The sequence below is a fragment of the Gracilinanus agilis genome, chromosome 5 (genome assembly GCF_016433145.1).
Source record: "Gracilinanus agilis isolate LMUSP501 chromosome 5, AgileGrace, whole genome shotgun sequence".
Lineage (NCBI taxonomy): Eukaryota > Metazoa > Chordata > Mammalia > Didelphimorphia > Didelphidae > Gracilinanus > Gracilinanus agilis.
Genome location: NC_058134.1, coordinates 106,863,410 through 106,889,959, shown reverse-complemented (window position 1 = coordinate 106,889,959; position 26,550 = coordinate 106,863,410). Strand labels below are relative to the sequence as shown.

Below are 26,550 nucleotides of genomic sequence, written 5' to 3'. Positions count from 1 at the left end.
TTTAAATTTGTTTAGCACTGCCCAGGGAGCAGTCAGCTGCTTCTGGAGGCATAAACCACTTTAGTAAGTGGGTTGTGGACTTCCCATACTTAACAGTAAGTATGGGTGTCTTCCTTTTTGTTGATTAAATTTACAAGTAAGAAGAGGAGAGTTAATCCCATCTTCACTGTATAGTGGAGGAGGGAGTGGTTATTTTAAAGAAATACCAATTAGGGTATTTGAGACCAAAAGGACTAAATTCAGTACCAATTTACTAAGCAGCTACTTGTGCAGAACACTGAATTAGGTATTGGGAAGATGAATAGTTTAACTGGAGAAGACATAAAATCTATTCTCATGGAGCCCATGATCTAGTAGGAACAGAGAAAGACACACATAACAATGTTACATTCAAAAGGCTAATGAGGTACAAAATAAAGTGCTAAGTATAAACTAGAGGGGGAAGGTTGTTGTGGGAGAGGGAGACATCAAAGGCTTCATGGACGTAAATGGCATTTGGATTGGTCTCTATAAGTTGGGGCATCTTAGTGCCTCAGTGAATAGAGCACTGGGCTTGGAAACAGGAAGACTCATCTTCAAGGATTCAAATCTGGCCTCTATGTGATCCTGGGCAAGTCACTTAACCCTGTTTGCCTCAGTTTCCTCATCTGTAAAATGAGCTGGAGAAGGAAATGACTAGCTACTCCAGTATCTTTGCCAAGAAATTCCCAAATGAGATCATGAAAACTTGGTCACAACTGAACAAAACATCATGAATGAGGAGAAATAAGCCATAGAAGATGGGGAGAGGACAGGAAGGACAAAATTCAGGTTCATGAAACAGCATGAGTTAGGAATGGAGGTGACAAACTAAAAGACATTTTGGGGAAAAGAGAACTTAGGTAGAGAGTAGAGTACCTGTGAGGGAATATGGAAGACTGGAAGGGTAGGCTAGAATTATACATTGCAGGGCCTTGAATCCCAAGTAAAGGGGATTGTACTTTATTTAGGGGCAGGTAATAGGAAACCAGTGAAGGCTTTAGAGCAAAGAAATGATATGACCATATATGTACCTAATGATTAGTCTGGGACTAGTATTTCTTTTTTTTTTTTTTAAGTTTTTTTTTTTTTTTAAACCCTTGTACTCCGGTGTATTGTCTCATAGGTGGAAGAGTGGTAAGGGTGGGCAATGGGGGTCAAGTGACTTGCCCAGGGTCACACAGCTGGGAAGTGGCTGAGGCTGGGTTTGAACCTAGGACCTCCTGTCTCTAGGCCTGGCTCTCACTCCACTGAGCTACCCAGCTGCCCCAGGGACTAGTATTTCTTTAGGAGCACGGGCTGTGGGAGAAGAGGTCACAAAACCTTTGACATCTAGAACTAAAGTGCTATAGATGAGAGAATACTGGCTTAAAAGTTAGTTTCACTTAATTTGAACTGAGTTCAGATTCTGTCTCAGACATTTACTATGTGACCCATAACTATAATGTCTAAGCCTCAGTTTTCTCAACTGTAAAATGAGGATGACAGCACCTGTCTCTCAGAATTGTGAAGATCCAATGATAGTCCATGTAAAGCATTTTGTAAACCTTAAAACTCCATATACATACTAGGTATCATTTCACTTGAATCTCACAATTACAGTATTAAGTAGCAAGAATAAGCATTATTTGAATAGAACAGGTGAGTCTGAAGCCCAGAAATCCTAAGTGACTTGTCCAAAGTCAAACCTGGGTCTTGTTTTGATGTAGGACAAGTGGTAAGCTAGATTCAGAACAAATTCTCCTAATACTATTTCATGTTCCATTCAATTCGCTGTATAGGCATATGTAAGTACTATCTGGTATTCAACTTTGTATATGTGCCCAGATATATTTGTCTCTCCATGTCTTGGCTGATGAGTTCCTTGACAGAGGTGTCCCTTGCACCATAACCAGATTCTCTCCCCACTACTACCTCCCTGTGTGCATCTTCCCTCTTTCCATTCTCAGAACTCAGTCCTAGTATGAGTGAGGGGACTATTGGATTATATATAGGATTACCCATGTGCCAATACTATTTTGTCTTTGGAAGGAAACAAATAGGAAGTTAAGATGTATTATGATATTGTTCCGTGGGTGACCACCTCAAAGGGAGGCTGGGAACTGAAGGAATATGGGTTGGAGGGATTAAAGTATAAGGAAGGGAGAACATAAGGCAAGAAAATAAACACACAGACACAACGTATTTCAGCATAGGGTAAGCTGGACAGGATTTAGCTCTGATGGAATGAGAGCTTCTTCTTAGCCAGGCATATTGAATTTTATTGAGGTTACAAGGAAAGGGGGAAGGGTGATTGAAAATTAACTGGGTGGTCTGACAGAAAAATTAATATTATGAGGTAATTGATGGCAAGATACAAGAGCCAGATCCTAATACAATGAAGTGGCCAACGCCCAGCCCAGAAGTTCATTTGAAATTACTCGTGCAAATGCTGAGTGAACAAAGGAGCTATAGAAATTGTTAACCATCTTTCCCCTGTAGAGGTGGGGAGTGGTTGGAATTTCACAAAATGAGAGTTCTAATTCAATTCAAGGAAAAAGTAACTGTACAAGACATGGTCACAGTTCCCCTCTTCACAGCTAGCCCCAAATTTTAGCACCAATTCTCTTCTTCACTGACAGTGAACTTGGAGTTAAAGAATATTTGACTCAAACCTTAGACCCTTTGCCTAGGGCATGAGGATTCATGGACAGAATGCCCACAATTCTACTTTGTCCAGAGAAGGATAAATTACTGAATAGGCTGGAATGACCCATATTCCACTGGTTACTTGGGTTTTAGGATTAGTCACATTTAGATAGATGTTATTCTTCCTCTAGTCCCAAATGTCCTGTGTCAAAAGGCTGAAAGTCAAGTGTTTCCTTGTCATATATGGTAGACTCTCTCCTCTTCATCCCCATCTCTCAAATCCAGACCATGGTTCACATGACCCAAGGTGTTTCTGCGAAGGACCTCCCAGCCCCAGTGACTAGAACTACTTTGGGATGTAGTTCGAGATAAGGAGGTTGTAGGGGTTGCTAATGAGGCCTTCCCCCATATTCTACCCTCCCTCTTAGAGGGAGGCTTCTCAGATAAATGCTCCTGATCTGATTCATTTTGGTCAGATGGCTTGAGAGCTTCGACATATCGGAGTACACGCAAAGGGTTATGGTCCTGGAGGTCTTCAACCCTGGAAGAGAATGAAAAGAACAGGGTCAATCTGCAAAGAATAACTGGGTTGGTAGAGGGGTAAAGGGAAGCAGGAGGAGGCCATAGCATGTATGAGACAAAAAAGGAGAGGAAGAATGAGCCAAGATTGAGTAAGAGAGAATACTAGGGTTAGTAGGAAACAGCAGCAGGAAAGACCATGCAAAATGGAAGGGAAATGGACTAGAAAGAGGAATGAAGAAAAGGATTATGGAGGAGTAAGAATGAAAGGAATCAAGGGGCAGAGTGGAAATTAATAAAATTGGGAGATTGAGAGAAGAACCACATTAAGCATTCAGATGTGTAGACCTGAATAGGAGAGTAGGATTGGGTACTTGGTTTTCCCTAGGGACCATTAAGTGGGGACCAAAGAGAAACACCAATAGAAAATGCACACACCTGCATAGACATGTAAACATACAGATTTGATCACTTATGTTCAAATAGTCTTCACTCACACATCAGCTCAACTCATCCCTAAACCACCCCTCCTCAGACTTCAGAACCTCAACTTTGTAGAATTATTTCCCTCCCTAGCGGACCCAAGAGGAAATCTCATGAAAGGGAGGTAGTCCAAGGGTATGATTGTTGGGAAAGGTTCAAGGAATAAACTGCTCTCATTACTATAGATGCTCACATAACCATATATTCTCATATATAGACTACCATACATCCTCCTGCTCACCGCAAGAACCAGCGGTCTCCGAGTCCATACTCTCTCCCGCAGATGCCTGAACGTGGCCACAGATATCGTGGTAGTTTCCTCTCCAACATTACTGTGGTGGCCACAACCTTGGTGAGAAAATTGGGAAGGGGAGAAAATAATCAGAAATTAACTCAATATACGAGAAAAAAAAAACAATGAATAAAGCTGAAATGGGAACAAATAGAATTCCATGCAGAGAGATATCAGGAAATAGGAGAAGCAGAGAAGATAGATTATATTTATTTAGAAGAGAATTTGGTAATCATTAGACAGCAACAAAAAGTTCACTAATAACAAATCATACTCTACTAAACTCATTCCATTTTTCATATGATTTTGAGATATGCTTAAATGAGAGAATTATATATAGTATATCCTAATTTTAATAGTTTAAATTAATTCTTATGTTAGTCTGAAGAAGGTTGCTACAGTTGGCCCTGTCCTGTTCAAAAGTACCAATGGATTGGATATAAACTAAAGGATGTTCATTGAGTCTACAAATATCAAAAAAGCTGTGAAAGGTAACTATATAAGAGAAAGAAATAATAACCCAACTGAATGTTAGCTTTCTCAACTGTTACATGGGGTTTGAGTTGGTCAGGATAATCTCTAGGGTAATAAGATCATAGATTTAGAACTAGAAAGGACCCCAGAGGTCATCTAATCAAACCCTGTTATTTTACACACTAAGATTTAATTGTCTTACCCAAAGCAGTACTTACCCAATACAGTCAGTAGATATAGGATTAAAATCTGGATCTTTTATCTTAAACCCAGCACCATGGGTCCTTTTTAGTTCTAATACATGTATATGTGTGTATATTTATGTTTATGTATACATATATGCTTATATATATACATAATTTTATATCTATATGTTTATCTACATGTATGTATATATGTAGGTATACATATGATTTTTAGACTTGATTTGAAATGGTGAATTGAAAATCATAAGATTAAAAAAGCTCTGTGTAAAATCCAATTACATGACTAGAAGAAGTGGGAAACCTGGCTGGGCTGATGCTGAGATAAAGACTTGGCAGTTTTAAGTTAACTAAAAGCCAACACTTTTAAAACTATGAAAAAAAGATGATAAATTAGGCTGTAGTCAGCTATTAATAGAAGTCATCTATGAATGTAATGTAATACTACATACAATCTCACAGCACTCTATTCCAATCAGACCACACCTGAATTATTTTGTTCAGGTCAGGATGGAATTATTTAGGAGGGACACCACCCAGATGAGAGTGACCTATATGGCGAGGATTTGGGAAACTATGTAATATGGGGAAATTATTTATTTTCTTTTTTCCCCCTTTTCTTTATCTCTTTCTTCTTTCTCTTTCTTTTTCTTTCTCTCTCTCTCTTTCCTTCCTTCCTCCCTTCCTCCCTCCCTTCCTCCTTCCTTCCTCCCTTCTTTTCCTTCCCCATCTTTCCTTCCTTCCATCCTTCCTTCCTTCATTCTTCTTGTCTTAGAATCAATACCAAGTATTGGTTCCAAAGCAGAACAACAGTAAGGGGTAGACGGTTTGGGATTAAGTGAGTTACCCAGAGTGTATAATTGAAATTTTGAGGTCTCTAATCTAAACTTCCTGTGGAAGTTTGGGGGTCTTTCAAACTACATTTCCCATGATTCCTGGCTTATGTAAATGATGTAGGCAGTTATGTAATGATGTGGACCAGAGGTTAAAAATGAGTGGCTGGGCTTGCTCACTCTCTTTTTCTGGATGAAGCAGCATGGGGAGGGAGGTAATGGCGGGTCTTTTAAAGTGACTTTTAATCTGGTCTCAGACACTTCCCAGCTGTGTGACCCTGGGCAAGTCACTTGACCCCCATTGCCCACCCTTACCACTCTTCTGCCTTGGAGCCAATACACAGTATTAACTCCAAGACAGAAGGTAAGGGTTTAAAAAAAATAAAAAAATAAAGTGACTCTTAACATGGCATGTGGCTTCATTTTTCTAATGGCTACCAATAAATCTTTTAAACCCATAATATTTTTAAATGTATCCTTTTATATCCATTTTATTTCTTACATTAATGGTGACCAGAAGTTTTTGGACAAAGAACTCTCATTTTTTTCAGATAGCCTAACAAGCCACACTACTTCTGCCATGATTTTTTACCCTCCCCCCACAGGCAAAACTCTGAGAGCATTCCAAATCCTCTCTGGAGCTGTGGACCTGCTCTTGCTGTTTTTGTGCTTTTATTTTTGGCCACTTTGCTCAGTTCTTTTGAGCAACTTTTTCAAAGGGGAATATAATTTTTCCAGCAGCCTATTCCTGCCTGCCATTACTTACATTCCCTATGGCTGCCGATCCAGCCAATGCAGGTAGCCCCCGGCCCCACCTGCCCTTCCTGGGAGTGTGGGGGGAAGCCATTTCTGACCTTCCCAACCCTCAACTGAGGGCTGATGGCCCCTCTATGGAGAGCTGCTGCCTCCTAGCCACTGATCCCAGATCCTAGCAGTTCCCTGCCATTCCTGATTCCAATTCCCCATCCCCTTGATGCTGGAAGCCTGACACCCCCACCTGAGTTCCAGCTACTCCTGCTAATGCTTCCACTTGAGGACTGTGGCTGTTACTGGAGCTCCGGAGACTTGGAAAGTATAACCCCACTTCTTTTTCATTGGGAAAGGTCCTTACTTAGCTGCTCTGAGCGTATTTCCTCTTAGACAATGACTTTTAACAGAGGAGAGCTTCTACGCCCATGAGCCCCTCCACATGTTTTCTTTTCAAACCTGATCTAAATGCTTGTCTACCCTCGCCACAAGCCTCTCCATGTGGGTTCCAGTCCTTACCCCAGTCGGCTTCCATGCTCTGCCTGTGGGGAAGGGACTGAGATAGCACATGTACTTCTAGTCTTTTACCAAACAGGAATTTTTAAAGAGTGGAGGTGGATTTTAAACCTCCTCAGACTCCATTTTCTTTTGAAAATCTCTGTATCTTATTGTACTTTTCTGATTGTTGTTTTATGTTTTAATTTTGCTGTTTTAAGTTCATATATTAATCTAATCAATATCTTTCTGTTACACTGAATCATTTTAAGCTAAGTTTTTGACTATTAGATAAATTCTGTTCATGATTTTATTATAACTCCTTAATAGTGAACATGTTTTTTCTGACTGGTAGAAAAGTTTTTTAACTACACTGCTTATAATTTGTCATTTGCTTATATTGTATTTCCTGATTTCTTTAAGGTTTAAAATGTTTTTAAGTTTATCTATATTAATCTAATTATGTTATATGATTCTTTATCTGTACCATTTACCTATGATTTTACAGAACAACATATAATTATAAAAGACCATGAACATCTTACACAAATATTTTTTAAGTTATAAAAGCTCATAAGTCTTATGTATCCTGAATTTGTCATCTCAATTATAGGATCACATATTGCCTTAACATTTTTTATTCTATCTTGACAATTGTATGTATGTATGTATGTATGCCTCGAAGACTATGATGACTTAAGAATTTAAATTGTAATTTTATAAGAGGTCTTCAAAATTGAATTTAGGATTTTATAGTAACTTCCGAGTGGATGATAGGTTTATATATATATTTTAAAGAATCTTGTCTTAAAAGGTAGAGAAAACAAATAGAAATTTCCTACCCAGATTCTTTATATATAGAAGCAGGAAGCCAACAGAGCTCCTGTATGCTTGATATTTTAACTATTTATTTTAATTTACTTTTTCATCAGAAGGATCTAGAATTCCCTGTGATATTTTAGACCCAAAAGATTTTTATTAGATTTTTTTTCTAGGCTCTGCCCCACATTTAGATGAAGAGAGTAATAGATTTTGTTAAAAATATCTCAGCCAATGTTAAATGATTTGTTATACCTGCTGAATTTGTGACAAGTATACATTTTTTAAACATCAGCAAGTGGTTATATAGAAAACTCATATGGGTTTGTTTGCTATTGTCTTTAAATGTGTTTGGAAATTTTAGTACTTTATTTGAATGTGCATTATAAATCTGCTACTTTGGAAAAGTCATTTGCACTCACAGTACTTCATGGCAAAAGATTAAAAGAAAATGGATCTCATTTTGGGGTAAAAAACCTTTCACTGATTCTAAGCTATATTTTTTTGAATTTTCAAAACATTTTATTATTTTTTCCCTTCTATGTGCAATACAGTATTTGAGGTTTTTTCCCCCTCTCATTTTTGTACTTAAAAACATTGTATTTTTCCCTGAATTTTTCATTTTCTTATTGCTTTTCCTTTTATTTTTTAATAGAATAATTGATTTTTCCCGTTTTCTCATTTTTGAACTTAAAGTACATATAATCAATATTAATCCTTTTTGATTTTACAGTAATATAAGTTTAATATAAATATATAACTGCTGTAATATTAATGCATATGGTAATATAATGCATATGGTATCCTGCCAATTACTGCTAAATATTATGGGACTGTGATTAATGATTCTGTCTGATTCCAGGAGAAGGGAACAAAAGAGCCACAAGGTCAAGGAGACCACCCAGTCCCAATGGGATTGATGAGAAATTGCACAGTGCCTAGCAGCACAAGGTCAAAAAAGACCATACCAATCCAGGTAGGATTGACAGAACTTTCTCATTCCAATACTGAAGGACTTGAACTTAGCAATTGGCTTTCAGGGTTGCAGCTTTTCTGACATATGTTAGAGGCCAGACTTCCCAGAGGTTTATCCTAGTCAAGTACCAAAGGTTGGCTATCATTATGGCTTGCCCTATCCCTGAGTCAAGGCAAATCAGACCAGGAAATGACACTTCCCTTTTCACACAAAATTTTGGTCCTTTTCTTTCGCTTATAAGTGTGGCAACCTTCTGTAGTCATGGCTACTACGTGGGTAATTGCATAATTGCTTAGATCACTTTAATTGGGCCTTGGTTCAAGGACCTGTTATAAGTTTATTTTTCCTTTACTTATATCTTTGCACATAAGACTTTGACATTTTACATTTCATTCACAAATTATTTTTTTTCTCTTTTATTTGGATTTTTTAAAATCTTTATTTCTTTTGCCAATTGACTCATACAACCCCAAAACTCAGCCACAACCCCAAAACTCAGCCATGTATCCTTAGCTGATCTAAGTGTAATCCTCTTCAGGGGGAATGTGTTATTAATTATCCTCAGGGGGGTATGTATGTTCTATAATCAGAATGTATGTATTATAATCTATAATGTAAAGTTAAATTCTTTTGAGTAATTTCAGGGGGAATGTGTAATTCTCCTCAGAAGGGAACATATGTATTATAATCTATAATGTAAAGTTTACATTCTTTTAAAAGTAATTTCAGGATAAGAAATTTGCCATCTCCCCAGAATCCAGACAATGAACCTGTTTGGAGAAGGCACCAGAAAGATCCCTGAAGAACCTACATTGCATCAAGAAGTTCCAGAATGAACTTTGCAGTCAGTTGATTGAACTATGGGGAATTGAATGCATTTATTTTGAAGGTACACTCTTATGCCAAAGGGGACTGCCCCCAATTGGCTTTTTGTCAATGTGCCTAGCAATAATTGGATCATTGGTTTTGTCCTTTTTATTTTATATCCTCAATTTTCTGTAATTTAAAAGTTAGTTATGTTTACAAGAGCCTTTGGGGAGACCAGTCTCTCTTGGCTCTTCAGGGGGGAATGTGTAATTGAAATTTTGAGGTCTCTAATCTAAATTTCCTGTGGAAGTTTATGGGTTTTTCAAACTACATTTCCCATGATTCCTGGCTTACATAAATGATGTAGGCAGTTATGTAATGATGTGGACCAGGGGTTAAAAATGAGTGGCTGTGCTTGCTCACTCTCTTTTTCTGGCTGAAGAAGTATGGTGATGTAGGTAATGGCAGGTCTTTTAAAATGATTCTTAACATGGCATGTATCTTCATTTTTCTAATGGATACCAATAAATCTTTTAAACCCATAATATTTTTAAATCTATCCTTTTTTTTTATTTTATTTCTTACAAGAGTCACATAGTTAGGAAGTGCCTGAAGCCAAATCTGAACCCAGGACCCAAGGTAATCTATTTTCAAATTCTCTCCATGTCCCCTGCTGCCCCTCCAGCATATAGCCACTATAACTAATGCATCTCTTCTCATTCTCCTATTTAGTGTTATCTATCAACCAACTACTTCTTGTGGCCATGGTTTACTAGGAAACTCACCTGGGCTCTCCAGAGCTCATCCCGCTCATGGGCCACCCGCCAGTGAGTATCACCCATCATGGCAATGAAGAGGTTCAGCATGAGAAGTACAGCGATGATGGCAAAGGCAAAGTAGACCAAACAGTACATGAAGGGCAGATCCACATCATAGTTGGCAGGACCATCAATGATCGTAAGGAAGAGCTCAAAGGTGGAGAATATTGACATGGGATAATTGAAGAAATGGCCCAGCCTGTTCGGGTTCTCTGTCTGAAAGATGATATAAAACGCTGCTCCACCCAAGGGAAAAGGGTGGGGGAAAGGGTGGTTACCATAATAGTCCCAGGCCTGGGCTTGGCATATTTTCTGTCCTTTTTTCCTTCTGTTATGTATGTATATGTTACAACTAAAAGCTAGAAATGGCTTGTGTTGACATGAGGTACCCCACATTTGATACTAATGATTATGCTGATATTAGGATAAGTATGGTTCAGACTTTTGAGATGATATAATCTATAAAAAGAAAATGACTTGGTACTAGTGTTTACATATTAGGGAACTAAGCAAGTGAAAATAAAACTGGTGGATAAATAAATGGCTGGATTTATTATAGCATTCAATCTTTAGGTATCTATTGTACCTTTCCTCCATTTCTCTCCTATTTGTATTTGTGCACTTGTGGGAAAATATGTATTTATGGACACCAAAAATAGGATAGGACACATCAGAGAGTACAAGTGGTTTGGGGGAAAATGATATTACCAGAGGCGAAACCCAGGATAACCACAGCCATCAGCCAACAAAATCGTAACAGATCCCCGAAAAACATCTGCAGGGGGCAGAGAAGAGAATGAAGGGCTGAGACATCAGTTCTCAAAGGGTTGCTCCTTCTTTAACACAATGAGTCTATTCCTAATAGTTGCATAGCCTCTAAGATAATTTAGTTTATTTCATATCCCCTATCTCAAAGTCTCCCCAATCTGCTCATTCCCCTTTCTTGAGATAATTTATCCAAGACATTGTCAAGCCTAGAAGCAGGAGGGAGGAAGACTGACCTTCTGGATCATGATGGTGAAGGGCCCCAGCATTTGGAATCCTCGGGCGAAGTACATAACACTGCACCAGCCAAGTACCAGGGCAAAAGACATAGGCACCATTTCCCCAGATGAGCTGGTGAGTCGCATCACCATGATCACTAACACCATGCAGGCATGGGTTATGCTTGGATAAGAGGAAAGAGTAAGACACAAGGCATGTATTAAGGGATGGCTGGCTGTTCAGCTGTCTCAGGCCTCAATTGCAATTTGTGTGTGATTTCACACTGTTCACATATACTAATGCATGTGCAACACAAATGCATTCAAATTTAGGCAGCCATCCTGCATCACTGCAAACACATAGATTCTCTAGAGATGGGGTTCCTGGAAGTGAAGGCTAGCTGAGATCCAGAGTGTAGCACCACTGACCCAGATGAACCCCAAAAGAGAATGAGAAGGGACTCACATGATGACATGAAAGGGTCCTCCAAGAATGGTGTGTCCAAAGTATCGAGCAGCACCAATTCTTAAGATATCTGGAATCTGAGGAAAATATAGTTATCTCAGCAAAAGGAACATTTGCTTTAGGGTCTCCAAAACTCCATTTGGAGAGTGAGAGGGTGGGAGTTTCTACTGATTTACCCTCCCTCCCTTTCTCCCACTACCTTTATTTTATCTTGTGAATCATCCTCAGCATCCTGGAAAGGGCCCTCAGGCCTACCTGCTTAGACTCAAACTTTGTTGACCAACTATCAGAGAAGGGGTCTGAGGAAGAACACAGGGACCCTACATAAAGGCAGAATGGGAAGGCTTTGGCTAAGATTGGTGAAGAAATCAAGAGAGGATGGAGATTCCTGATTGTCAAGTGTCAAAATAGTGGACTTGAGCCTCAGAAGGAAGGTGGTGGTGGTAGGAAGTATTCCTGGAACTCAACTTCCCTTGGAAACTTCTACCTGTATATTCAGTTTTATGATACTTTCTCTGAAACTGGGGGCTCAAACATGATGCTCCTGATATCAGTGCCATCTCTTATATAGATCAAATGGTTTGGAGGGCCTTTTGGTGCTTCTAGACCCGTTTCTATAGTAAAGTCCTAAATCCATCCCTACCACTTAGTCATGGTAGAGGATCTTCACTTCAGTAAAGAAAGGGGCAAGTCTTGTCTACTCTTTGCCCTCTCTTAATATATGAGACTACATTGCTCTCATTTCCCACCTATTCTTGCCTGAGGGGAAAATGCTGATGGATCAGAAATCAGGATAGAGAAGAAAGGAGACCCACAGACTACATGGGGCCCATTCCGAGCAGGCTCTTCCTTTTATCAATGGGATTAACTCATCCACTGCCAGTGCCTCACCTCTACAAGTAAAATGACCACAGCCCCAGCAATAGAAATCAGCTCCCCAACTAGTCGAATATAATCCTCTTGGGTCACATAGGATTCCTGTAGGGAAAACCAGAGGAAAAATGTGAGATGCAAAGTGGAAATTCAGTTCTTTTTTTTTAAAACCCTTATTTTCTGTCTTAGAATCAATACTGTGTATTAGTTCTAAGGCAGAAGAGCTAAGCAATGAGGGTTAAGTGATTTGCTCAGGATCATACAGCGAGGAAGTGTCTGAGGTCAAATTTGAACCCAGGACCTCCTGTCTCTAGGCCTGGCTCTCAATCTACTGAGCCACCCAGCTGCCCCCCATTTCTGTCTATCATGAGCAAGCCAATTTAAGATCTCTCCCAACCTCCCTTAATTGTTTATACCTGTTTGGTTATCTCTGGGGTAAGGGTTTTACATCATGTATAGTCTATTGTGATAATTAGATTAAATCTACACTGCCCATCTTTAGATTTAATCACCAAAGGTGAAAACATCTCCATTTTGGGGTGGTCTGTAACCCACGTGTGCTAGAGTAACAATCAGAATGTACTGACTGACTCTTGGGCAGTCCTAAGAAAAGCATCTGTTGTGATTGGACATGTAAACTAAGAGGCCACAGGAAGTGACGCAAAAGAGGCCCCTTTAAATAGAGACCTGTCAGCTGGGCTCAGGCTTCTGGTTTGTGAACAGGAACTGAAGGACCTCTTCTGGTTGGTGACCGGGACTTGAAGGAGCTCTGAAGCTGATGAGACCATTCTTAAATCTTTCCTTTGAAATTCCACATGGTGAGTGTAAAGACTGAATCTTCTTGAACTTCTCTTAAGGAACTTTCCTTTCAAAGAGACTCTGTGACTGAAGCTTTTGTTTCATTCAACTCAGGGCCCTTTGGCTCTCCAGGCCTCTGGCCCTCTGAGTTTCTGGGCTTGGGATCGAGGCTGGATTTCCCTCGGCTGAGGGTTAATTAGATCTACCTGGATTAAAACTAGGGGATTGGAGCAAATTATTTACTGTATTAGATTACTTATCCTATCTTATCCTCTCTCTTATTTCCTTATTTCTTCTTCCTCTTCTCATTTGTAAATAAATTTTCCATAAAAGGCATTTTAACTTGAGATTATTCTTTAATTGGAGATTGATAATTGTTCAATCCCCTGGTGACCAAACCTTTTAATATATTTATATTTATTATATAAATATAAACCAAATAAAACCCCTTTCCCTCCCCCACCCATTATACTATATAAGCAAGTGCTTAAAGATAATGCCTGAGCTAACAAAGTTTCTTCCTCATTTAAAAAAAATTGGGGTGGAAGAATTCAAATAACTCAGTCTACGTGATGGTGTCATGAGCAGTGACCATTCTGGGTAAGACAAAGCAGAGGCCAGGCCAGCAAAAGGAACAGAAGAGCAGTAGGACCTGAGATTGGGCATACATTTGGTAGTGGTTGTGGTAGGTCATTCAGAAGACCAAATGATTATTGAATGAGGGAGAGAAATGCTTTTGAGCCTCTAAATAATCCTGAAAGGGCTAGTCAGTCATAACTTAGGATAAACTTATTTAAATTATTATGGTTTCCTTATAAAGAGCCTTAGAATTCTGAATGGGGTGGCAGTGCCCTATGCCATTTTGTTAAGAGATGGTCTTGCCTTCTTCCTGCCAAAGACCAGTTGGTTGGATGGTCACTTGTCAGAGATGTTGCAGAGGACATTTATTCATTTTTTGGATGAGGGTTACATCTGAAGTCCCTCCCAAGACTGACATTCTAAGAGTCTTAGAGACCCTGAAGATATAGACTGGTGATTTTTTCTTGAATAAAATAGACATATAATGGAACTGAAAAGATATTGAAGACTTATCTAATAGCCAGGAAAAGCATGAAGTGGATCCCTGAAATGGACTTAGGTGGCTAGATGGAGGTATCTAGAACCAAGTGGCTAGATGTAACTATCTAGAACCAAAAGAAAGCCTCAGAAACCACCTAATCCTAGATTCAGCATCAATTCTGGGACTTTAATGACATATATGATGTATATTAAATATTTTCAACCTAATAGAGTATTTTCCTGCTACTTAAAGCAGCCAACTTAAGAATGTATCACTGTATGACCCTGGGGCAAGTCGCTTAACCCCTTTTGCCTAGCCCTTACCACTCTTCTGCCTTGGAAGCAATATATAATATTAAGTCTAAGACGGGAGGTAAAGATTTAAAAAAAAAGAACAAATATCACTGTCATGTTGACTTGTTTACTAAGGAGAGGGCCAGCAGAGGATATGTAAAATAAAGGAAGGACTGTTCCTAAAGCCATAGTTACAGACAAGAATTCCACAGCCATTGAGATTATTACCATAAGTCTCCTTTTGTCTTTCCTATCCCCTACAGATTTGAGGATAAATAAAAAATAAAAATTCTATCCAGTCATCCAGATGTATACTTATAGAGACGCTAAACTGAAAAGGAGCCTGGCTTTGTCAACTTGTGATTTTCCTATCCCTGTGTCTAACTAATTTTGATGCTCTCTTTCCAAACTTAAGGTACCTACAAAGAATCTTGGTGTTCTTTCCAGAAGGAATCTCTCTTGTTTAACTACTGACACCACCTTCACAAATTAGCAACAATCATCTAGCATCAAATAAATCAAACATCAGCGTAAGATACTATGCCTACTATGGTTGGGGAGGGACGTACTACTTGTTCCCATTCAAACATAGATAGACCAACAGCCTCAATCAACCTAACACTTCCATTCCCATCCATTCTCTCTCTACATATTCCTCCTCCATTCTACCACATTCTCTTCTTCTTAGAGATTCCTACCTAGGGAGAACATAAAATCATAGAACCACAGAATCTTCGAGTTGCAAGGGGCTTTAAAGGTCATCATGTCCAAATTTCTAGCCACAGGAATCCTGCACAATGTCCAGGTGGTCTGACAGGTGAAAAGTTATTGCCATTGAGCTCATATTGACAGTATACGCAGGATTGAATGAAGGACAATAGGGTATGTTTGTGTTGATTGGACACATCGGAGGTGTACTCAAGCATGTCTGAGCAGAATCTCCCTCCCTTGAAACAATAGAGTTCCCTTCTGACATCACAAAGGACTTGTCCTCCTTAAGAGCTGTGTGAACATTCAAGTGCAATACATTCTGTATGGCACTTTGAAACAATAAATATCTTGTTCTATTTCAGGGAACCCTTCCAAAAGTCCTATACGTTTCCATTCCTATTATTCCTGTCTTAAAGATGTGAAAACCAGAATTTTAGAGAAGTCAAGTGCTGTTCTAGATCCCAGGGCTAATGATTAACTTAGACCTGTGTCTTGTGACTTCAAAGCCAGTATCCCACATTCTACAGGAGAAAACAAGGGAAAGGAACATTTATTAAGTGCCAGACACTGTGCTAAGATCTCACCTGATCCTCCAAACAACTCTGGGAAGTAGATCTAGCATAGTGTCTCATGTTACAATTGAAGAAACTGAGGCAAATAGAAGTTAAGTGAACAGAGTCACAGCATCACACAACTGACAAGTGTCTGAGGCTGGATTTGATCATTGATTTCAGATCCAGTGTTCTGTCCACTGAAGAAATAGGCCAACATGTTTTTTCATCTGTGAAATATATGGGACCAACCAGAAGTACCTCTGGTCCTATGATTGTGACTATGTCTCAATCTCTCAATAAATATGTTCCTAATCGAGAAAAGGGTAAAGGTGTAACTGTCAAACTCTCAGAAATATCAGGAAAAGGTCTGGACCTATCAGACTCATACTTAAAATTTCTTTCTTCCCAAGAAGTTTTCTATTTAGATTTGCCCTGTCCTGTGAGAGTTGATGCTAACAACTTATAGTTCAGTCATTTCAGTCATGTCTGGCTCTTGGTGATCCCATTTTGAGGTTCTCTTCTCAGACACTGGAATGGTTTGTCATTTCCTTCTCCAGATCATTTTATAAATGAGGGAATTAGGTGAACAGAATTAAGTGATTTGCCCAGGGTCACATTGCTATTAAGTGTCTGAGGCTCAATTTGAACTCATGAAAATGAATCTTCCTGATTCCAAGCCCAGTGCTCTTATCCACTGTGCCACATAGCTACCTACCTATTAACAACAGATCATCATGAATAAGGATCATTCTTACATAAAATTCTACTCAAGGGGGCAGCTGGGTGGCTCAGTGGATTGAGAGCAAGGCCTAGAGACAGGAGGTCCTAGGTTCAAATCTAGCCTCAGACACTTCCTGGCTGTGTGACCCTGGGCAAGTCACTTAACCCCCATTGCCTAACCCTTACCACTTGTCTGCCTTGTGTATTGACTCTAAGATGGAAGGTAAGGGTTTTAAAAAAAAAACTCATTAAGGTAATTCTCTTTTTACTTAACTAAGACCATCTTTTAAGAGCTTCCCTCCTTTATAAGAGCCAGGAATCCCTTCTGATCTTATCTAATTCTGGCCTTTCAATTTTTCTTTGGCTAGATTTAATCAATTATCTCCTCTTTCTAGGACCTTCATTTTCATTGCCTCTAATTCCTCCTTCACTTTTGCCAGTATTAGAGTCATTCAGTCATTATCAGATTGTGTTATCATTCCTTGAGGACCCTTCCCCAGTTCATAGCCATTGACATAGATGGACTGGAATGTTTCTTACAAACCAGTGACTTGGTAGCCCAGAATGCTTCGAGTCTTTTGAAGAGGCAGACAGAGGAGAGGAAGGAATATTGGACCTAACTTTTAAGAAACTCCATTTTTGATCCTGACCCTCCTTTCCTCATCTCTCCATCCCTCTCCCAGGGGCAGGTACCTGAAGGCATTTTTGTTGGAGTATAGTGATATCTCGTGGATTGGTGACGTTGCTGCTCCGGGGCTTGAGAGGGCGGTAGACACAACTCATGGTGAAACAAATAATGTAGAGAATATAGAGGGCACCCAACATGTAGAAATACGGCCTCCCAAACATCTTCCACTTGAGGCTTACTAGCTCCTTCACAGGAGTCTGTTCCAGGATCTCTCGGGCCTGGTAAGAAGAAGGGGTGGACCCTCATGGAACATGTGGTCACTGACTCAACTTTAGGACTCCCCTCTGGGGGAGGATACTAGCAACAGACCATTATGAATTAGCCTTTTTCTAAACAAAATTTCTTTCTTGAAGGAAGTTATTATTATTTTTTTTGGTGACTCCTTTCCCTTATTTCATTTTTCCCCTACATAAAATATATGCAGTGTGCACCACCTTCACTTGCACTTAACTGATGAATTAATTTGTAAATATTCTTATGTCAATTCTTGAAAAAAAGGATAGCAACATGACACAAGAGATAATTATCATCATCATAATAACAGTAGCATTTACATAACAACTTAAACTTTGCAAAGTACTTTACATATTTATTTCATTTGGTTCTCACAACACTCTTATTTTACAGATGAGGAAACTAAGGCTTAAAGGACTTGACTGGTGTCCTTCCACTACTAAGTATCTGAACTCATGTCTCCCTGACTTAAGGTCTAGCACTCTTTTCACCATATCGTGTAGGAAAAAGAGTACATACAGTATTTGAATCATAGGCTATAGATTCAAGGAAGGTAAGAAAGTTCCATGATAGTCAATAAATAAAAAGGATGAGAAGGTTGGCATAAACAGATGGCACACTTCACATAATACTGTGCTTTCAACATCTTCATTCCCACCATCCACCACACTTCTTGATGCTTTCCTACCACCCTTGCTAAACAGTATTCATGGTGATGACTACTCTAGCACCTTGACTTGTCTTTTGATTTCCTCAACTCTCATGACCTTTTCCACTTCAGACATCTATAAACACCATCATACCTTGCACCTTTTCGTTACAAGAGAACTAGAACTCTTGAGATTTTTTTCTTTCATCATAGCCTTCTGTCCTCTTAATTCTCATATTCCTGCACCCCTTCAAAAGCCATCCCAACATTCCTGTCATCCCTTACTGCCTCAACTTTTCGTAATATCCCCAGGCTATTAAGCCCTTCCCTATTTAACTTATCTCTTGACCCAGGATGGACCATATACCCTTTCAAAAATATTCTGACTAGCGCTATGGAAGCCCTTCTCTCCTTTGAACTTCTGTTATACTTGTCCAACCCTGGGTAGATTCTAAGACACACATTTCTGACTTCCCATTTGCAACTATCAATTGCTATAGATATTATAAGTATTTCACATCACATATTTAAAAATATATGTTATTTAACTTCATCAAAGCTTAACAAACATTTAAGCCTGTTTGTACAATTATTTCTTTTATATATTACATACCTCTAGTTGATTCATTATTAAATTTCCCACATCATTTAACACCAAACATTTTTCACTATCCTTCAATTTCCAAAGTACCCTCATTCTACTTATTAAGATAGTAATCCTTCTACTTAACTAAGTTCATCCTTTATAAGCTTCTCTCCTTTCTAAGAACCACAAATCCTATCTGCTCTTATTGAGTCCTGGATTTTCTAGCCTTGTTCCATCAATTATCTCCTCTCTTTAGGATTTTAACTTTCATCGCCTCCAGAATTCCTCCTTCACTTTTACATTTATTAGTCATTCATAATTGGGGTATCTCTGTCCTAAAACATTATCAGCAACAACATCATCCAGTCATTCCCTCAATCTCCTTTCTTCTGAACTCTCTCTTTACTTTTCTTTAAAAAAAAAAAAAGTATTTTTTATGGCCAACTGTTACAAAGGTATGCCCTTCTCTCCTTCACTCTTCATAGCCTTGCATTCTAACTTCTCACCCTATCACTCAGTTGAAGCTACAAATTCAGTAGTCACTGACACACTTAATTGGCAAATCCCATAGCCTTTTATGCAGGCTCTCCTCCATGAAATACTTGATACTACTTACCACCTTTTCCCATCTTCCAGCCCCTAGTCCTTTTCTTCCTTGGCTTCCTTGACATGGCACTATTTCCTCTTACCTATTTGACAGATTTATCTCTAGTTCCTTCAGGTTCTTCTTTCTCTCTTTTTGCCTTCAGGGTAGGTATGCTATCCTTGAATATGCTCTCCCTTAGCAATATCATTCACTCTACCAGCCTCAACTATCATCTTTTGGGGGAGGATTCACAAATCCATATCCTTTTTGCTGAACTTATACTTCCAGATGCCTACTTAACATCTTCATCTGGGTGTCTCAAAATCAGTATGTCCCAAATTAAGTTCATCATTCCCTCCCTACCTCAAAAAAAGCACACTCTCCTACTACCTTTCCTTGTTTGTTAATGGCATCAGTAGGTTCTAAGCCTTTCAAAGGTCTTTGCTTCTTCTTTCCTACTTCAGTAGCAGTCAATCATTCATGAGTTCCCAACCCTGGCCCATTACCTGACGTTTCCTGGTGTAGACAACAAGCTCCAGGAAGGACAATTCGTCTCCCCAGGAATCAATGTCCGTAAGATCATACAGTGTGGAGGTCACTGGTCCATATGTCCATTGGATATGTTTGCGCTTCTGCATTAGATGCTGGAACATCTTATAGGGGAGGTATAGCATGAACGTCAGATTTAGAGAAAGAACTGAAGGGACAGTGCATTGAGAACCATTTGGAGGAGTGGCCAGTTGAAGGACAATGTTTGCCCCACCTTTGACATCCAGGAGTAGAAGGACCCTTACTCACACAGAAATCTTGGATTCCTTTCCTTTCTCTCTCCAGAGATTCCTTCTAGATCTCTGAAAGAGGAGAGGAAGATTTGGGAGGATAGTGGTTTGCCTATGGCAGATCCGTAGCATGGGACCCTCACCCTATTCTGCATCACAGGTTACTGAAATTTAGGGGTTTGAAGTAAAAGGTCAGGAATAAGTTATGAGAACTTTGGAGACAGCAATTTGGGAATAAGGTTTTTTGAAAGGACCAGGATTTAGAGGTGAGTATTCCTCACCACAGTGTTGCCTTCCACACCAGCTAGCTTGAAAGGGGTAAGACCCTGGTGGTTGGAAATGAGCTCAAGTGGCTGTAGGTGGCTCCCACGCCCATCATAGGAGAGCAGTACATTATACATCTGGCAGGCAAAGGTCTTACTGGGCTGCAGGATGAGGATATGCAGAACTGTGTTCCCTGGTGGAGAAAATATGGGGCATTAAGAAGATCCCTGATCCCCTCACTTCCAGGTGGAAAAAGGACTAAATTAAAAAAACAGGGTTGTTAGGAAACCTTGTTCATTAATTTAATTCATTCACCATACCTGGGGCCTCGGGAAAGTTACAACTTTTCTCATCCTCAATTTTAAGAAATGTAGAACCAGAGTCAGCCTAAGGGATCCCTAAGTACCCTTTACAGCTTGATATCCCTAAAATGTCTTACTGATCCAGACCTTCATACAACAGCCATCCCAGCTCCTCAGCTAAGTAAAGGCAGCATTTATCAAGTACCTACAATGTGCCAGACTCCATATTAAGTGCTCTTAAGTGAGCCCTATAGTTCTCCATAGATGTTTTTTCCAGCTCCGGTCCAGGTTTCCTCTATTGTGGACTTCCTACTTCCTACCCCCTTCACTTTCTGTACTTCTCACCTAGATAATCCTGTGCCCTAATGTCAGCTCCATACTCAATAAGTAGTCGGACGATCTCCTCATTGCCCACACAAGCAGCAAAAGACAAAGGGTGCTCCCCTAGAACAGAGGGAAAGAAGGATGATAGAGTTGTTAGCACCCCAGAAGAAGGGGGAAAAGGCGTGAATCAAAGTATAACTATTTTTCCAAAGTTTGTCCCCCTCTCTGTATTTTTCAGTTTGTTTCTCTGTATATAACTGCCAGTGAGGGAATAGATTCAATGAAAATCAGAGGTATATGTATGGAAGGGAAAGAATGAGAGGGCAGAGGTCATGTTCAGCATGGACAGATAGGGAATCTTCAGTCATTTGGCATAGACTGTAGAGAGTGATCTTCCAGAGGAAGAGATTATTAGCATATTCTCCCCTTCTCCAAGAGCTTTATCTTCCATCTTCCCACCCAACTTCTTTGATTTTCTCCTTTTGTAAGTGATAGCTCTTACCAAAATAGTAGAATTTGTTCCTACGAAAAGCCATTCCAGTAGCTCTGGCAGAAACACTGGCACCACAGGCCAGCAAAGCCTTCACCAAGTTTGTATTTTGGTTCACAATAGCTATATGAAGTGCAGTCTGACCTGAGGAACAAACAAAAAGACTTCATTGGTCATGAAAAAGGTTCTCCATGAAATCCTCTCAGATATGGGAACTGTCTCCCTCCCAGTAGAATAATCCCATGCATGGATGGCCATTTCCACTCTGAGATACTTTCAGAAACAGTACACTTCTGGAACCTTTTAAAAGACTGACTATCTTATCCTGAAGAAGGATGTTATTTTTTGATCTATGAGATCTCTCTTCTGTTGATGTTACATTGGGAGAATTCCAAGAGGAGGCAGTCATGACTTCTCCCAGCCCCTTGATTCTTCAAAGAAATAGGGCTTTGAGTGACAGCAGGTAGGCACAGTGATTGGAGAAAAAGGAAGATAACTGAGAGTTGGCAATGCAAGGGAGGGTGAGGGTGAAATCCCAACAATCCTGAGCCTGCATCCAAGCCTTCCTTGGACACACCTTCCTACTCCTTTATTTCACTACACCTACCAATCCCAGTCATCAGAGGTCATTTCCAGGGAATAAGTCTACAAACTTTGCCAGCCCCGTGCTTTATAAATTCCCCAATCCCTCCCCATAGCCCTTTGGTCTGCCACTTCTTCTTACCTGCATACAGCTCAGAGGTTATTGGTTCATTCACCAGTTCGGGTGCAACATCCATCAGCAACTTGGCTGCCTCCAGGTTGTCATAGAAGGCAGCAATATGAAGTGCTGTCTCCCCCAGGGCTCCTGGGGTTAGGTGGGGGGAGAGACAGGAAAGTCAAACATATCCTAGGGAGGGAGCCCATGCTGTCAGAGATAACTTCTAGGTGGGGCCTCTGGGAGGAATAATTAATGTCATGGAGCTCAAAGTAAAAAACTTTCTCCTGCCCCTTTTCCATCCTAAGTGTAGCCCCCACCTCTTTGATGAATATCCCTGGGACCATCCAGCAGCAGCTTCTTGAGGGTGCAGAGGTCATTCTCCTTGACTGCCTTAAGTAGTGGGGACTCCCAGATCCTGAGCAAGAGAAAAGGAGAAAAGGAGAGGAAGGGAGGAAGGAGGAAGGCAGAGAGGGGCAGGAAAGTGGAATAATGGAGAGAGAGAGAGAGAGACAGAGACAGAGACAGAGACAGAGACAGAGACAGAGAATGGCTGAGCAGAGGGATACAAACCCCTTCCATACACTTGCATATATACACACATGCCTGCCCATGGATACCTGGAAACTGTGTCTAAGAGAGGCTATACAGCCAGTTTAACTGAGTGGTTTTGGTTTTGGTTTTTCCTTTTGGTTCCTTTTGTTTTTTAACAAGTTAGCCAAATAAGCAGAATCTCATGTCCTAGAGCAGACTTGCAGAGCAGACCTCTGAAGCAGAGCCAGGCTTCAGAGAAGGCAGGAAAAGCCTGAGAGGTATTTCTCTTTAGGAAAGAATTGGACTGGAATAGAAAAATTAGATTGAGCCTGAGACCTTTAGAATAGGAAGTGTGCGTGAGATGACAGGTTGGAAAAAAGGATATTTGGTGCCTGGGGACTCTATAAGACAAGTGGTGAAAGTGGACTCTCAGAAAAAAAGGTAGTGGGAGAGTAAGGAGAATTTTGTTCCCAGCTCTCAAAGCAAACTTTCAATCGATCTTGGTTAATCATTTTTATTATAGGAAGCGGATGCTGCGGTGGGGAGGAGTTGCAGGCTAAGGAGTAAAGGTCTATACTAGGTCCATATCTTAGGCTAGAGGAGCCTTTTGAATATCTGGCAGTATGTTTTGCAAGATTATGTAGGAGAACAATGCAGAGTAACCCTAATTATTAGACCCAGAGGGGTTTGGGTCAGCTCCAAGCTCCCATAGAGGAGTTCCAGTTTGGACTAGATAACTCCTGAGGTCCCTTCAAAATCTGAGCATCTAGAAACCTATAAAAGCACTAAAGTTAGGGGGCAGCTGGATAACTCAGTGGATTAAGAGCCAGGCCTAGAGATGGGAAGTCCTAGATTCAAATCTGACCTCTGACACTTCCCCGGCTGTGTGACCCTGGGCAAGTCACTTAACCCCCATAGCCTACCCTTACAACTCTTCTTCCTTGGAGTCAATACACATTGTATTGTATTGTATTGTATTGTATTGTATTGTAGTGTAGTGTAGTGTAGTGTAGTGTAGTGTAGTGTAGTGTAGTGTAGTGTAGTGTAGTGTAGTGTAGTGTAGTGTAGTGTATTGTATTAAAAAACAAACAAACAATAGGCACTAAAGTTAGGAAGCCTGACTAGGGAATTCTGCTAGATAGCTTTCAGTTGGGCCACCATAAGCCTGATAAGGCCAGTTTGGGGTGGTTAGAGCTCTAGGATTCAAATCCTGATTTGGATCCAGTTAGCCCAGAGAAGGATAAGCAGTTTGACTTCCCTAGCTCTCAGTTTTCTTATCTGTGGAGTGAGGAGTTGGGCTCTGACTCTGGCATCTGCCACTTACCACCATATGAAAACTGGCCAATGAGATCCCAGCCCTGATGAACATGTGCATCGGGAAAGTTAGAGAATTCTTCGAAATGGGCATTTGCCCCATTCCCTTACAGGCACTCACTTGATAAGTCACCTTACCTTAGTTTCCTCATCTGTAAGAATTGATCAAGCACTTATTTCTCATCTTTCTTATCCCAGACACTAATGTGGAGATACAAACTCCAATTATTCCCTGACATCCAGAAGCTTCACATTCTAATTGGAGAGATTATATATATGTGTGTACACACACACACATACACACACACACACACACACACACACACACACACACACACAGAAAGGAATAATTCCTGTACTATACTACCGACCTCAGCTTCGGAAGGCAAGCTGCTTTGTAAACAAATGAGCTGCCACTATTATCATTATTTATTATCCTTATTAAATAAAAAGCAGTGCTGCCTAGTGGGTAGGGAGGCAGCCCCTCGATCAGTTCCACCACTCCCAAATCCTGATGGTGTGACCGTGAATAAATCGCTTCATCTCACAGCGTCCCCTGTTACTGTCTAAAAATCCAGATTACATACATTACAGGCAGTTATCACTAGAAAGTTTTCTGCAGTCTGGTTTAAAAAAGGGGGAAAAGAAAAAAAAGGAAAAAAATCGGGGCTGAAGGAGTAACTAACTATTCACGGAGCTTTGCTACTCCCGGCTTCTCATTTCAAGAATTTATAGCTTGAGAGCAGGAATCTTCTCCTTCTCCCTCCAGCTACTCCCTCCCGGGAGGGACTCCAGAAGCTGGAGGGAGGGAGCGATGTGGTCAGGCGCGGAGATAATCGGAGAGGCAGAGTGCCGGTGGTGGTGGTTAGAGGTGAGCTCTTCTCTCCCTCGCGGGCGTCTGAGCTTCTTAATCCTTGTTTGTTTCTTTCCCAGCCGGGGTTTTAGACAAACAAGGCAAAGCCACAGCCTGCCCCACCAGACGAGGTGAGACAGTTGTGGGCTGCAGAGACAAACACTGATTCTGGCAGCAAGAAGGTCGGGCACGGGAGTGACCAGACAGCAGGAGATGGCTCCTTGCCCGGTGGCTTCCTGGGAGAAAGGGCGTTTTCCAAGTCAACAGTTCAGGGCTCCGGGAGACTCCCTTTTGTTTCTCCAGTTATCTGGAAACTGAGACTCGGAGATCAGATATTCAGAAGAGAGGATCAATGGGACTTTGCTTCTACTAAATAACACTCACCCCGCTCCTACCTTTCTAACTGAGCAGTTCAAGCTCTTCCTCCTTTACCTGATCGTCCAGGGCAGAAATAGGGAATCCTTGGGTGCTTAGCCCCAGTTCTGTTGGTGGCTAGTCCCTGGCTTGGAGGCTCAGTTTTCCTCCTGATTTTTCGAAAGCCCAGTGAGGTCTGAACAGACAGAGCCAAGACGGGGTCCCTAAAGCTCTGAGTTTCATTCTCAGGACTCAGTGTGAATGGAAAGACCACTGGGATGGGACGCGACCTCCCCGGTGACAGATTTGCCTAAATTCCAGTATCACAGGGCAGGCCTAATCTTCAAGGGGCCAATACACCTTTAGAAGCAACTAAAACAAGCCCACAGCCCAAACCTAGCTCAGTTCTACCCTGAGATCTTCAATCAAAGGCTCTTTGCTATCTTTGCTAGTCTAGTGAATGAACACTAAGTGACTTGGAAATCCATAGTTGCTACTGGTGCTCAACCCACTGCCTGAAAAACCAGGATCAGCTCTGGAAACAATATGTTCTCTCTCTTCCACACACATGCACATACAAACACGTCCTCACCCCCATCACATACTTAGTCAATCCCACACATACCATTGCCCTCTTCCCCCATCCCAAACTTGTAGTCTACCCCATTCTTCCACATGGCCCCCCCAGGGATCAGGATGGGCCACTGGCTGCTGCCCTGCCCTCTGTCCTAGAACTCAAAGCCCAAGGCCTCCCCTAATACAGCCCCTAAAGCCTGTGCAAACACCACCAATCTGTCTCAAGAGGCCAAGAAGGATTGTCCCAGCCCCCATCCTATTCCAGAGGCTAGAGGAGGGGTGGTAGTCAGGGCAGGAGTAATGACGTAGGAGAGAGCCGATTTCTCAGCTGAGACAGTAGCAGGGATGTTGGGGTTGTGGGACAGGAGAGTGGAGAACAGCAGGGTCAGTTGTGCTAAATGAGAGCAATTTACCTCTTCTGCTGAAGCATGTTGGCCTCATCCAGGTGCTGGCTCCATAGCTTCTCTTTAAGCATCCAGATATTGAGAAGCTCCCTCAAGTAAGTCCAAGTTCCCCTCCTCTTCAGTGGAGGACACTCCATGTTCCTTCTATCTAGAACCAAAAACTTGAGGGACTCTCCTTGGAAGAATGGACCAGGGAGCTCTGGAAGGACTAGAGCTGCTGGTGGGTGCCAAGTACAGGGTCAGGGGCCTCTCATCAGTGTGCCTGCATGGGATGAGTTCAGGGTGAGGAGCCTGAAGTTGTTCAGCAGGAGAGAGGAGGGAGGAGCTGGAGCTCTTATAGGGCTGA

The 26,550-nt window shown here is 40.9% G+C and overlaps 1 protein-coding gene across 1 annotated transcript; it reads right to left on the bottom strand.

Moving 5' to 3' along the window:
* Window positions 1–2,209: 2,209 nt before the first annotated feature.
* On the bottom strand, window positions 2,210–26,341 carry TRPV5 (transient receptor potential cation channel subfamily V member 5). Its single transcript, XM_044678122.1, has 15 exons — window positions 26,214–26,341; window positions 22,490–22,587; window positions 22,197–22,319; window positions 21,485–21,616; window positions 21,004–21,102; window positions 20,374–20,549; window positions 19,820–19,966; window positions 17,264–17,476; window positions 12,453–12,539; window positions 11,562–11,638; window positions 11,114–11,279; window positions 10,821–10,887; window positions 10,080–10,348; window positions 3,890–3,996; window positions 2,210–3,187 (listed from the first exon to the last, which is right to left on the bottom strand). Exons 1-15 carry the CDS (start codon window positions 26,339–26,341, stop codon window positions 2,884–2,886), a joined length of 2,193 nt encoding a protein of 730 aa, XP_044534057.1. The 3' UTR covers window positions 2,210–2,883.
* Window positions 26,342–26,550: the final 209 nt, after the last annotated feature.

Coding starts and splice junctions, on each gene's coding strand:
- TRPV5 (XM_044678122.1), bottom strand. CDS start 26,341: ATGGAGTGTCCTCCACTGAAGAGGAGGGGAACTTGGACTTACTTGAGG. Junction 21,617..22,196: donor AACCTCTGAGCTGTATGCAG/GTAAGAAGAAGT, acceptor TTTGTTCCTCAG/GTCAGACTGCACTTCATATA. Junction 11,280..11,561: donor GGACCCTTTCATGTCATCAT/GTGAGTCCCTTC, acceptor CTCTTATCCAAG/CATAACCCATGCCTGCATGG.